Source organism: Xyrauchen texanus, chromosome 14 (assembly GCF_025860055.1).
Source record: "Xyrauchen texanus isolate HMW12.3.18 chromosome 14, RBS_HiC_50CHRs, whole genome shotgun sequence".
In the NCBI taxonomy this organism is placed as follows: Eukaryota; Metazoa; Chordata; class Actinopteri; order Cypriniformes; family Catostomidae; genus Xyrauchen; species Xyrauchen texanus.
Window position 1 is genome coordinate 9,520,625 of NC_068289.1, and position 15,377 is coordinate 9,536,001.

The window sequence follows — 15,377 nt, forward strand, 5'->3', positions numbered from 1 at the left end:
GGTATATTGTATCAAATGTATATGTACATAGTAGTGTTGTCAAAAGTACCAACTTCGGTACCAAGTCGGTACTGAAATTTTAAAAATGTGACGCTTTGAGCGGAATCGTAAACACCTCTGATTGGCCATTGTGTACTCGCGCTCATCGGATATGTCTGTGATTGGCTACAATGATCAACGCACGGGAGCGTTTGAGAGTACACGGAAGTGTTTGAAAGTTTTTTTTTTAAAAACGGGAGTGAGAGCTTTTGAAAGCACAAGCAGCAGTCTATCAGCGGACCGGTCCTGCTTTCAAACGCTCCCGTGTGTATCTGTGCAAGCGCTGTGTGAAGAGCGCCATTGATGTATATTTACAACATGTTTTGAAGCGCTGATCATTGTAGCCAATCACAGACATATCCGATGAGCGTGAGAACACAATGGCCAATCAGAAGTGTTTACGATTCCGCTCAACAGCGCTCAAAGCTTCACATTTTTTAAATTTCAGTACCGACTTGGTACCGAAGTCGGTACTTTTGACAACACTAGTACATAGTAGCTAAAAAGTGGGTCCAATGGTCCCTGACGGTCACGTACATGATGCACGATAGCCTCTCTCTCATTTAAGAAATTCAATGACAAAGAATGGCAAACTGTTACTGCTTTCATGTCGATTTGAGAAATCTTCATTTGTTGAACCCAAGCCAGGATTCAAAAGGTCATCTATTAAATATTTAGGTTACATTATGTCTAAATACAACTAACTCCAAACTTAACAGAACTAAAACTGCATTAAAAACACAAATCTGTGTAATTTAATTTGCAGTGAGGGTAAAAGGAGCTTTTTTTGCTCTTTTAGTCAGGGGCAAAAGCAAGGCATAAATTAATGTTTAATCTGCTCTGCTAGAGGCCTTCTGAACTGGAATTTAAAGCTCTGTTCCAAAACCTAGTGAGCTGCCTAAGTAGGCAGCATTTTAAGGCTCAAGCACGCTCCAATTATGCTGCCTGCCCTACAAGATACTGTACAGTGGATATAAAAAGTCTACACACCCCTGTTAAAATGCCAGGTTTTTGTTCACATTATAGGTCACATTAAAGATGGAAAAAGTTCTGACATGATTTATCTTTGTCTCATTCTTTTACATCACAAGAACCTGGCATTTTAACAGGGGTGTGTAGACTTTTTATCCACTGTACATACTTTGGAAAAAAACTAACACATCAAATTTATCATTTGCGGAGAAGGCATAATGCAATGTCATAATGCATTGCGAGGAGGAGCTTAGGGGGGAAAATGTCCATTAGAGGAAAAATTATTTTCAACATGTCAATTTGAAAGGACTACCTTTACATACGGTTATTTTACAGGGCATTTTATAGAAGGCAAAAGGTCAAAAACAATCTTTACCGTTGCGGAAACACGCAGTCCGTAAAAGTTAAAATGACTTCTACAACTGATTCAAATGGGATTCAATTAATTAGCACCAGTAATTATTACATTACCCCACATCAAAAAATTTTAAACATCCTCAAATCAACTTTTTAGAGAAACTTTTGTGAAGTTTGCTGCCTACGTAGGTGTTCCAAATCAGTCACTTATGCGGTTCCATTTTAGTTTGGATACTGCTTTGTAAGCCAGCTACCAGTGTCGGCAGCTCACTAGATTTGGAACAGAATCACATCGGTCTCTTTCTTTCTGTACTATATTCATCACTGTTGGCATAGCACCTGCTCTGGTCTACAATTAATCCCTAATGACCTAACTTCAAATGCACTCTAGGCACATCTCCCTTATGGTTCTAAACAGAATAAATATCTATTTGAAGTAGAAAACCACAGTTAGTAGCAGTATGTTAGATGTCAAACAATTAGGGAATGAGTCTCAAGGAGCTATTAATAAACACATTAACTGAGCTTGTCGAGCAAACTCCCTGGCATCTAAGTTCCTGTGGGGACTCTTAGCAAACACAGCAGTCGATCCGCATGACCTAAAGCAGTACTATGCCATTGTTTACCTCTGAAATCTGTTGGTCCTGTCCATCCTGTAAGCCATCCTGATCCTTGGGTTTCTCAATGTCCAGTGAGTCCATGCTGGACGCAGAGGCTGAGTTAATGCTAGAGCGAGATGAATGGACAAAGGACTGAACCTCATGCTCGGTGACTGTACCCACAGACCCTGTCCGGCGATGATGATGATGGGAGGTCGGCCGCCGCACAGTTGAGGAAGCGTACCCCGCTGAGTGTGTTGAGCTGGAAGATGTGGAGCTCTGCCGGGCTGCTTCGTCCATGCTCTGGGAGGCTTTCTCCAGCTGGGCAGTGATGTCATCCAGAGAGAAGTTGGAGGCCAGTGGGGGTCTGCTACTGGTGCTGGTCACCCTAACTGTAGAAGCGGGCGAGGCGCGAGTGCTGCTGCTGGTGCTGCCTCCACTGCTGCTTGCCCCTCCACTGCTGCTGCTGCCACCCATTTGTTTAGTGCTGTGACTGCGGCCTGCCGGTGGTTTCTGACGCACTTTGGGTTCCCCGGAAGGGCCGAGACGAGAGGAACCACTGCTGGGCTTACCGATGGTACTGAGCTCCTGCTCGATGGAGCACAGGTCTTCCATCAGAGCATCTAGATCCACTGCCTCACCCTGATTCAGAGCCTCTGTAAGAAAACACATATAACACACATGACCACACCCAAATCAACCAGCTTATTCTGTGCTGCAAGTGATTTTTTTCTTGGAAAGGTATGCACACTTTTACCAACTCACTGAAAGATATTAATGAAATAAGTGTTGTGAAATATCTCACCGGTCTCTGTGACAGCACAAGTCCCTGTAAACACCCAACAAAAATGTGTAGGTGGGCCGCGGCCTCTGATGCTTTATGCGTGTTCTCATAGAATTGTAGTTGCAGCAAATTACTGAGGCTTAATGCCAATTTATGCCATTTTGCTCATAACAGTTGTGAGCTATGGGCACTATATTGTTGCGGTTGCTTTTTACAACTGCTTCTGCTCTTTGTCGGTGTCAATAAAGCTAATTTTGTATCTTTGGAGCATGGGTTCTGAAAGATGCGGGGTGGCTAATCCAACGGCTCAGACTGTGAAAATTACAGAACGGCTACAATCGCTTACATCACCGGGGATGACACTGTTTGATGACCAAAGGAAGATAAGGGAGTGTTTGGGAAACATGTTTGAAAACCAAAAAAAATTTCTAGTGGCACAGAAATAACACCCTTCACCCTTAAGCAAATATTTATACTAACTTAATTGTGAGATAAAAAAATTATTTTGGAATCTATAGTCCCTTTATGAGGTCATAATGGCATTAGACAGCGAAGCCTAGCCAGTATAGCCAATTCATAAGGTCAGAATCAATTTCCAAAGTCTCATTGTTAAGTTATAGTAATAATAGAATGTATAGTGCCCAATGAATCAATGATTTTAGGCCATAATGATGTTTAGCCCTTAATGTAATTAAAAATGATTTTGGAAAGTCTGCTTACACAGTTATGGCGACATTATGATGTAGCCCCCCCCTCATGAGAATGAAGGATGAATGTGCTGATTCTTTTTTATTTTTGTCATTTTCGATTGCGATTTTGGCAGAATATCTGTGGAATTCTGCAGTATGGATTTACACATGGTGAAATATTTTCAACAAAGCTGAGAATCCTACACTCTTATTCATAGCTTAAAGACTTGTCAGATTAACCAAAGTAATTAATAAACAAGTGTTAAGTCCCCTAAGGGTGGGACCGCAACAAGGTGAAGGGAACGACTCCTGCACAACCGTCAGACCAAACACAACAGAACAACGGAGTATAAATTAAACAATAGTTTGAATTGTTGTAAACAATTAATATTAAAAGAAAAGAAATAGCCAAGAGACTTCAGAGAGACCCCTGGCCTAAAATAATGAACAAAATTATCTGTAAAATATTTTTTGTAAAAAAAAATTAAAAAAAAGGACTTATCTACCTATACTCACAAAACAGGGACAAACGAAAGTCAAACAAAAAGTGCAGGCCATCCCTAAACCTGTCTGCTTTAAAGACAGAAAATAATCATGGTTACAAGTGTTGCACAAACTGCACATGAATTGCATTTAAACAACAAATGCAGAAAACTGTCTGGCGGGTGGCAGAGAGTCGGGAGCAGCACGACCAGCTAGAAGTCATGACAGCTTCCATCTGAATGTCTGCGCAGAGATTTTATCCAGAACACAATAAGGGACAGCTAATCACCATTGCACAGTTGGAGCAAACAATTAGCAAATCGGCTACACATGAAACTGACACACAGAGAGCAAACACCCACACACACCCACAGAAAGAGAGAACAACCAGAGCAAACCAGCAAAAAGCACAAAACAGCACAGGACATAACAAGCATTCACAGCAGTGGGGCGGCCTGGGTGATTGGGCGTGTAGAAATATGTGAACGACGGTATTCCAATTCAGTTGAAAGCTGCGGCTTTCTGTAAATTTCAGCATGAGCACATTACTTGTGATCTTCTCAAGAGGTCATACTGATTTTGGAATTTACACTCCACTTCTTCCCCCAATGAAGTCATAACTATTTAAGAATGTATGTTACCCACATGATGTCATAATGAAACAGTATTTGGCCTCTTGATATAGATGCACTCACCGTTGATGTTATAAACAGAGAAGCGGTAGGCCATGTTGCCCCTGTTTGACTCTTGTCTGAGAGGGGCTTTTTGTACCTTCTCTGGTCTCCCATCATCCAGACTCTAGAAACAACACAGATAAACAGTGACAAGACATGTTGTTGAACCTGCGTCAATATTGAGAATAACATTGCACAGGAATTTATCCGATTACAGGACTATCCGCTTCATTTAGTAAAAATACAGATTATCACTGCTGACATTTATTCTTTATACCCCTTGTTGCATAACATTAAAAGCTATTAAATGCTGATTAAATAATACATTATAATGAATCTATTTGTGAAATGAGGACAATGTACATAAAGCTACACTGTACATGAAGTTGGTGGAATGATTGACAGCTGCCATGAGTCACCACATTCTTAAAAGACCCCAATGTAGTCAAAATTGGAGTTTTGTGGCTTTTGTTCCAAGTCTGTTTGTTTTGAGGCAAGGTACACTATATGCTAGTGCACTCTTAAACGTTGTCAAAACCATAAAATTAACCATGGTTCATACAGTTATGGTTACTACAAAATTACGACAGTAAAGCCATGGTTCCTATATGGAAACTACATTATTACTGTAGTAGAACCACAGTTAATTTTATAAAAAAAATGGTTTCTGCCAATAAAACCATGGTTACAGCAGTTATGGGTTCTACAATATTACTATAATAAAACCATGATTACATTTCCTTAAATTCTCTGTGTGTAGGGCTGGGACAACGCGTCGACGTCAAAAATACGTCGACGCAAAATATGCGCGTCGATTTGTCAGACCCAAAACAAAGATGGCGGCGCCTAAGAGTAGTAGCAACACGAGTGGCTTCTCAGACTAGAAGTGCAAGGCGGCACGCACTCGCTCCTCTAAAGTATGGGAATTCTTTAATTTAAAAGGAAACAATTCCGTGATATGTCGTCTTTGCAAAATAGAGATGGCCTTCCATTCTAGCACCACGGCAATGCACCAGCACCTGAAGAGGCCCCACCCGGGAGCAGCTGCATGTTGAAATGCTCACATTCCTCCACTCCAATCAATATATGACTGTATTTTGTCTTGAATGACACACACTCACTCACACACACACTATTCTTAAGGTGAAAGGAAAGTGTCAGAGTATAAGTTGTTATTTGCATGTGAATGAAGATGCTTTTTTCAGTAAGTTAGGCCTATGTTCAACATAAATGTTGAATTCTGAATTTTTATTTTCATTATTAATTTTTTGTTGGAAAAGCACTTTCTGTATTAGCTTAAAGCCCCCAAGTTTACAATAGTTACTGTATTCTTTCAATAGCTCTAAGAAAGGGTGGCTGGGTGACCTTTTTATTTTTTTTATTGAATGCTAGACATCAGAATGCAGAATGCATTATTTTGCTCTTGTACACTTTTACTTGAATTTTATTTTTGAATCTTGAGTTTAAGAAAAAGGTGAGTGGCAGAGTGTATTACTATATGTTGTTGTTATTTTTATGTGAATGAAGAATTAAAAGATGCACTTTTTTTCAGTAAGCTAGGCCTATGTGTTTTCAAGGTTTTATTGAATGCTACCTCTGACTAAGAATGCATTACTTTGCACTTGTATAGTCTTTTATTTTGGAATTTTAAGAGCAATAAACATATATTGCAATGTTAAGGAATTCATGTTTTTTTCATTCAGATATGTAAATCAACATGTATAAATTGCTATTAGTCAATTAATGGGGAGATAATCGAAATCGAATCGGACTGAAAAAAATTAATCGTTAGATTAATCGATGCGTTTAAAAAATAATCGTTTATCCCAGCCCTATCTGTGTGCAGTTTCAGGCTCACTTGCATGCCACACGCTACTGTAGTATAAACCATATTCAATGTATTAACATGAGTTTATGGCACTCATGTTGATCAATATCTGAAAACAGTGACAGTTTTGCCAATGTTTTTAGATTTTAAGTTGAATATTGCAATCAGCACTCAATAATCAAAAACCTGCGTTTTGAATTCAAAGTTGCTGACAAATAGTCACAAATGTGTAAAATGTAATTATCATAAATACATGACAGACACAAACTTGTATTACATATTGACTTTTGTACTTCAATTCACTTTTGCAGTACAACCACAAATCGGCACTTACAAACCCTCAAATCAGACATTGCAACTTTAAATCATCCCGCCTTGACTTTTTCAACTACTTTTGTGAAAAATCTGTAGTAAAACTCACCTGTGCACTTGTAAATCAAGATGCAAAAGTGCAGGCTGGGCGGGGCCAATGAAGTTGAGGCCAATCACAAGAGCTGGAACAACTGATGCCGGACTAATCAAAACGGATCATCTTAAAATGCAACAGCGGTTACTCAGTTTAACTTAGTAACTTACACAACACTGGTTCTGCTAAATTTTTCTGACATTTATTTATCTTCTGTATTATTCAATTTTTTATTAAAACGCTTAAACTGAACAAATTCTGGTATCATGTTGTTGCTTAAGTGCTTGGACAGAAATGTATTTGATTGTACTGAAGTGTTAAACACACAACAACTTGTGTTATTCTTTCCAAAAACATTCTCCTCATTTTCACATGAATGGATAACTGTATTAATCACGCTTGCTGACTATATATAGAAGATTAAAAATCACGCCTTTATTATTTCAGTTAGTCGTTTCACTTATGCACATTTCTAATTCAATGCTGTAATATTGCATTATTGCAAATTAGCAAGCAAATATTAACTATAAGAAATCATACTGCACTTGCTTATGTTAATTGTAATGGTACTGTAACTATTGTAAGAAATTCACTTGTGAAATAAAGATAATATTGTACACTGTGTGCATTCTTGTTTGAAATGAGACTGTTCATATATTTATCCATAACACTACGGTATTTTTAAATGTCTTTTACATGACTGTAATTAATTTCTTAGTTCTAGTTAAAAATCTGTTTAAACTGTTTTATCAGCCTGTCCATGCTGATCAGTCCTTAAAATCAAGCAGTAATGATGTACTCCTTGATGCCTTAAGAATAATATATACTTTATAACTTTGAACTTATTAAAATATATAATTGCCTGATCATGATGACTTGCTTTAATCATGATTATTTGAGATGTGCACTTTTAAATCACATATTGGCATCAAAATAAAAGAAATTAGCAAATACTAAAAACACCATAAAATGCATGTTTCTATGTCTATAGTTCAGATGCAGTGGGAGAATAGATTCATCCATAGAATAAGTACTATGATCCATTTTGATTGGTCCGGAATCAGTTGTACCAGCTCTTGTGATTGGCCACAACTTTGTTGGCCCCACCAAACACCGGTAGTCTGTTCTCTCGCATCTGGGTTTACAAGTGCACAAGTGAGTTTTGCAACAGGTTTATCGCTAAAGTAGTTGCAAAAGATTTGAGTTTGTAAGTGCCAGTTGTACAGGGAAAGTATTAAAGTACAAAAGTAAATATGCAATACAAGTTTGTTTCTGTCGTTGTATTTATGTGAATTACATTTTACACATTTGTGACTATATGTCAGTAACTTTGAATTCAAAACACAGGTTTTTCATTATTTTCTGTGAGTGCAGATTGCAACATTCAACTTCAGATTTTTATTAAGTATTCACATCATTGCTGTTAGTGTAAATTTCAACTTATGAATACAAATATTTATTGTACAAGTTCTCAATCCACAAGCTCTAAAGTTTTGCAACTGGTTTACCTTCAATTCATACCACCTGCCCCTACCAACACAAGTAGCAAATCATGATTCATGGCTAAGATGTAAAGCCTCTAGTCCATTTAAAATAAAGTAAAAAGCCCTTTTTTACATCCGGCAACAACTTCCTATTTCAGTAATAAATACAGCAACACAGAAAAAAGATTGAATTAATGGGTTCTTCAAAACGTCTTGGGTTATGACATAACAGACCTAATCTACTATACTATATTTTGACAGCCATGACAGATAAAAAATGATTACCATCACTGCAACTACATGATCCAATATTTATTAAATGGAAATCATCTCTCTGTCTTACCTTTGTTAGTTTGTCCAGCTCTCCAAGCCATGCTCCAAACATTTTGTCCAGGTCCTGGTCCTCTTTATCGCTGTCCACCTCTGCTTCATGATCCAGTTCATCATCTGAAAACTGCTCCATCTGAAACACATAATTTGACATTTACAGTTTAAATTTTTTTGTATTAAATTGCAAGTCAGATCCCTCAGAAACTCCTAAACAATGTGAGGTATCACTCATGTCTGTAGCACAAATGGTGCAGCTTATGTGCTGAAGTTTGAAAATACTTAGGGTTAGGGGTTTGTTCAAATTACCAAATATACACAATAAAAGTATGAGCAATATAAGCAACGCGTGCCTTAATCACAAGGAATGAAGCTTTAGGTAATGCAGTACAACTTTACCAAATGTATCTAGTATGATACATAATTGAGACCATTTAACTAGAATTTTATAATGTATACATGGAAATATAAGCACTAGCCACCAATATTTTCTGATGTCAAAATATTTGAAGAGAAAACACATGAACCTCAAAACATGGCATTTTCATTTCAGCTCTATTGCACATGCATGGCATTTGACCTCAGATGTCATGACCACTGGCCAAAAATAATACACTGCCCTCTGGTGGCCATGAAGGAAACACACTGCCTGATGATGCATCACAGACAAGGGAGGAAAGAGTACTGAAAAATCATACTCAAGTAAAAGGACTGTTACTTTCCCAAAACATTTAGTGTGAGTAGAGTAAAAGTAATAGTCCTAAAAACTAATCAAGGGTAAAACAGTAGCTCATTTAAAAGTACTCATGAGTATTGAGTTACAAAAGCAATGACCCGTAGCACAGATACTGTTATTTACATTCCCTTTTATGGCTGTTGTGCCAGAAAGAATAAAAATATCTGTATTTTATAGGAATTTTTGACTGCCAGCTTTTAAATTACATCACTTATCTATGATAAACACTACATGAATCCGACGTGTGTTTGTTATTTTTTCTGACCACCAGTTCAGTGTTGGTCTGCTCGGCATCGATCTTAACCTGATTTCCACGCTGCACACCAGAAACTCACATGACATGACCACACGTGCCAGTCCCTAAACTGAGACTGACTGGTCATGTTTTTATTAGCGGTGTAGAAAAAGGGCCAACAGCTCTCAGAGAGAATGGACTGTCACGTCCACACATGCACTTGTTATTTAATAAAATCGCAGAATTTTCCGTCATATAATCGCACAGACTGACATCGCGATTGCGATATGATTAATCGTGCAGCACTACCTTATTTTTATATTCACCTTATTTTTCAGCTTAACTAGGATGCGGCCATTATCAACCTTGTATGTGGACCACTTGCTGTATCAGTATATTCCAGCAATTTTAGCTACACAAAAATACTACATTTTGCTGCTTTATATTACAGGCTGTCAATATATATATCGAGATATTATTATCATTATGATAATAAAATAAACTCATACAGTAAAACTATATGCGTTCAAAACCAATATCGCATTTTGCCATCATTGTTTCACAATTTTGCACAGGCAGAAAGAATGAGAGGTCAGGTGCTAACAGGGCAGTCCTGTTAAAAACATAAAAAAAAAAACTGGCCTTCTTCACTGCGAAAAGCCCTTTCAGGTGCCCTGGATGTTTAGGTGTTGAACTGCGCTTAAGGAATTCTCCACATCCATAATAGTTGGCGCTCGATCTACAGCTGCCGTTGAAGTTTTTACATGGGATTTGATTTGACGGGAGTCATGAGATTCTCCGTAGCCAATCACATTAATGGATATATATTCAATCAGGACAGGAAAGTAGCAAATACAGATGGAGGAAAAAAAGAGCGCATTTAAAGTAGTTACAGCACTTAAAATGTACTCAAGTAAAAGTATAAAACTTAAAGTACCATTTCTGGGAAAACGCTTTAATTACAGTAACTTGAGAATTTGTAATTTGTTACTTTACATCCCTGATTACAGAGCTTGAACAAACTATTATTTGTCAATGCCAAAGTTGTCACTCTTTTAATTATCTTCAAATTTTTCCTTGAACTCAGCCCTCAAAACATGAATGATTTATTCATAACAAGAAGTTCATCCTGTAGAATTTAACAAACTGATCAGGACAGATGGTGACCTGGCGCGTATGTATATTTTACACATCTGTATATAACAGTGTCTTATCAATGTAATTATCAGATGGCTTGGAAATCATCCCTTCCAGTTGTGGTTTCGGCAAGCTCAGCGTAAATGCATCTGAATCACTGTATAACACTGAGCCAGTAAAGCTCTCCAGTGTCTAATGTTCCTACATCATGCAACATTCAAATATCAACTGAAAAAGACACACTCTAGCAATTGACAGTAGTTTATCATGGTTTGTTATTTAGTTTCTAATGGAATGAAATTCATACATTTTTAAGAATACCTTAAGTGTCCAAAAGTACCCAAATACGTTTTGAAACCAGTCTATATGATAGCCTCACTGAACAAAATTAGCAGAAATATAACTATACTGCGGAACAGAATGAGAGTAATCCTCTTAGATTATTAAAATTCTTCTCGGGAACTTTGGCCTGAATATGGCTTCATCCAGTCACTGGTGAGGAAACCTCGTGTCCAGGCTGTCCCAGACCACAGAAATCTCCAGCACACAGATCAACCATGTTACGGAAAGAAAAGCTAGGATCAACAAAGACATGGATTATTTACAGTTGGCTCACATGGATCTGTTGGAACCGTTTCCAACCATGCGCTTCTGAAGCCAGCATTCCATAGGTTATGTTTGAAATGCAGGGGGGATCATTTGCAATCTGGCAACCGTGTAATTGTGGGTCAATCCCTCTCAAACAAGCAAAAAGGAAACTGGCAGTGAGATGATTAAGTATTGGCCAGATGTTCCGAACTTTAGTTCTTCATCAGAACACACCACAGAGACCACCGGCACAAATCTCTTCTACTCACCAGCACAGCTAAGGAATTATTAAAATAAACTACATGACCTAGATGACCAACCTTAGAAAAATACATGTGGTGGTACAGTACCAAGTATCCAAACATTGTCGGACACAATGTCGAGTGAAAATATTAACACAAAGCGTCAGCAACCTCTTTAGTTCATGTCACGTGTGTACCGTGTGTTGCTTGCAAATTCCTAATCAGAGAGTGCACTGCGTTGTATCCCACACATTGGCAAAAGCAGCCTGCATTACTGTATTAAAACAGCCTTGTTTTGCCGTCTTCTGGAGGAGAAAGTCACCATGGGATTATGTGAATCTCAGGTTGTAGAGAAACACTGGACACGTTTGACTTTACTTTGGCAACAAAACGGAAATAGTCATAATAAAAAGAACCAAGTATAGCCAAGGTGAGAAATGATATGATATAACATAACTATTTAGTATTTTTAGGGCTGCCTCCTAATAGTCGACCAAATGTTAGTCGATGAAATGATTCTTGGTCCACCACATTTTTGTGAAAAAAAAAAAAAACTCCAGAGCAAACCGACGAACACCTGTATTACCGCTAGGTGGTACTATGGGGTAATTTTCATTAAGCAGGGTTAGGGTTAAGCCTAACACAATAAAGCAAAACACCTTGATTTCAAACTTTGAACTTTATTTATTTTAACTAAAATTAAAAAAAAAAAGAACCTCATCCGTGCAAAAAGAACCTCATCTGTGCATTCTCTACCGGTCGGGTAATTCATTGTATGGGAAAATACATCACGTGTGAATACTTTATTTTGTTCCCTCCTTCATGATATATATATATCATATATATCTATATATATACATATATATACATATATATATATACATATATATATATATATATATATATATATATCATACATACTATATCTATATATATATATCTATATATATATATATATGTATATATATATATACATATATATATATATATACATACTACTATATATGTATATATATATATACATAACACACACACACATATATATATATATACAGAGTTGGGGAGTAATGGAATACATGTAATGGGATTATGTATTTAAAATACAAAATGTTTTAACTATTCCACTAGTCACAATTCAAATCACTGGTAATCAGAATACAGTTACATTCAAAAAGTTTTTTAATTACTTTGACTTTTATTGTAATTTGTTTAATTGAATATTTAGTCTATTCAGTTGGAAAACACCTATCCATATAAATGATGTGATACAAAGAGCGTTCGAACAGCTTTGAAACATTTTATGATGAGTGACATTCATGCGAGCAGACAGAGAAGTTTGAAGTAAGTTTGGAGCAGTAGAAATAGAAATAAACCTTGTGTAAATTGCCATGTGAACATATCTTTATGCTAAGCTAAAATGCTCTTTACTGTTCTTGCAAATAAATAAATAAATCAGAAGACAGAAACAAAGAAAGAGTGAGAATTGTTTACATGTTCCACGAGACTGCACACCTCCGTACAAACAGCGTAGACCGCTTTTCTATCATCTGTTCTTAATTACATAATAAAGTGTGTTTCTTAAAGCTTGTGTCTGTGTCTCTACCAGCAAATTATTTGTAATATTAATTTGATAATAATAATAGCCAAATAATAATTTAATACATTAATGGGAAAACAAGACAAATATCGTCTTGTCAAAGGCATCAGCTATTGGAGATCACTCTGACCATCGTCGATCACAGAGATCATCGTCTGTCGGCACAACCCTAATGTGCATTTCTCTCTATAAATTAACAAAATGTTCAAAAATTTTCTTGCTGGTTTTTCCAACACATTCAGAATCATTACAGCTTTTGCCAGTGTCGCTGCGGTTCACTTCATGCTTTATATTTTAAAGGCTCATTATTACGGTTTAGCATTTCTCTGTAATGTAGATCAGTGTTAGCAATATTACTTATAACATTCTTTCTCAGCCCTAGAACTCCGATGCCATTTTCTGACCCCCCAAATATATATATTTAAGTAATTAAAATAATATCATAAACGTGCGACAACTACTTGTCTAATGGCTTAAACTAACGACTACTAGTCGAAAATCTTTGGTCATGGGCAGCCCTAGTTATTTTAATATTTAGTAAATGAAAACCTATTTTCTTTGCATCCTGTTGAATCCAATTCTCATGACATCCAGTTTTTTTTTTATTTTATTTTATGGAAAAGCAGTTATAACTAACAAATGTTTATTGTTCATTTCACTAGATTGTGTGTCATTATTATATTGCCTTATTATGCATAATCCATTGCATTAAAAATAGCACAAAATAAACAGCAAAATTAGATTTTTAACAATTTGTCTGGCAAACTTTCTCATTCACGGACACGTTTGCTGGCACCAAAAGATCTTAGTGGAAACTCTTTTGTTGAAACAAGGTTGTGTTTATGGATTCATGCTGTTGGAGCCAAATGCTGACCCTATCATCTGTGTGCCTCAGCAAATATTTTGATTCAACGGTCCAGTTTTAGTGAGCCTGTGCCCACTACAGCCTCAGCTTTCTGTTCTTGGCTGACAGAAGTGGAACCTGACGTGGTCTTCTGCTGTTGTAGCCCATTCGCCTCAAGGTTGGCGTGTTGTGCATTCTGAGATGCTATTCTGCCCTCTACAATTGTACAGAGTGGTTATCTGAGTAACCATAGCCTTTCTGTCAGCTGGGACTAGTCTGGCTATTCTCCTTTGACCTCTCTCATCAACAAGGCGTTTCTGTTCACAGAACTACCACTCACTGGATGTTTTTTGTTTTTGACACCATTCTGAGTAAAATCTAGAGACTGTTGTGTGAAAATCCCAGGATATCAGCAGTTACAGAAATACTCAAAGCAGCCTGTCTGGCACCAACAAACATGCCATGGTCCAGATAAAAAAAAAAAAATCCCCATTCTGTTGGTTGATGTGAACATTAACTGAAGCTCCTGATCCGTATCTGCATGATTTTATTCACTTCACTGCTGCCAAATAATTGGTTGATTAAATAACCGCATGACAATATGGATGTAGAGGTGTTCCTAATAAAGTGCTCTGTGAGTGCATACCATGGCACTAAATTAATATTACAATGGTATATGCCCCCTCCCTCCAAAAAAATGGATATAAACAGATGGATATAAACAGAAAAATGTGCTCTAAGCTGAGAGTAACACTATAATTGGTAGCTGAAAGCATCATCAATTTAGCAATTTGTTTTTTTATAAACTTAATGACCAAGCATTGTTTTGGCCTCCATCCATATTTGCTGTTTTTCAATAGTTTTTTCTATGTAAACATGCGCTAAACAGACATCTTTGACCATTGTGCCGCAGCTTTTTCAGTGTCTAGCACAGTAGTGTAGCTTTATTTTAGATGCTGTGTCAAGTTTTAAAGAATTTAAACAGTTAAAAACACATCTTGAGATATCTGCAATCTGTACCGCTGTGTCTAGTTTGTTCAGCACAAGGATGCATTCGTTGTGTTATTAGATTATACATATGTTTAGAATTATGCGAATGACATGCATTCCAATTCTGCTATTTATGTGAATTTCCTGGCCTGGTTAAAAACGATTCGAATTTGCTTATATAAAACAGTGCTGCTTCATTTAGAAGCACTAAAAGTAATGGGTTCATGCTAGATTCCAAACACATCAGTCTCAAGTTCAAATCATAATATCTTTCCAATTCAGATTCCACTTCTTACATCTTGGATCGTCCTTGGAGCCTACCCATTCCGAGCTATTTCAGCAATTGTTTATGTTAAATCTGAGGAG

General features: G+C 37.0%; 1 protein-coding gene across 4 annotated transcripts in view; it reads right to left on the bottom strand.

Moving 5' to 3' along the window:
• raph1a (Ras association (RalGDS/AF-6) and pleckstrin homology domains 1a) overlaps positions 1-15,377 on the bottom strand; it is a 93,280-nt gene that overhangs the window by 35,415 nt on the left and 42,488 nt on the right. For all 4 annotated transcript variants that reach the window (XM_052142730.1, XM_052142732.1, XM_052142729.1 and 1 more), the window contains 3 exons: positions 8,659-8,778; positions 4,619-4,721; positions 1,995-2,623 (listed from right to left, as the gene is read on the bottom strand). In XM_052142730.1, the coding sequence (XP_051998690.1) occupies positions 1,995-2,623; positions 4,619-4,721; positions 8,659-8,778 (852 nt within the window). The remainder of the gene's footprint in view (positions 1-1,994; positions 2,624-4,618; positions 4,722-8,658; positions 8,779-15,377) is intronic.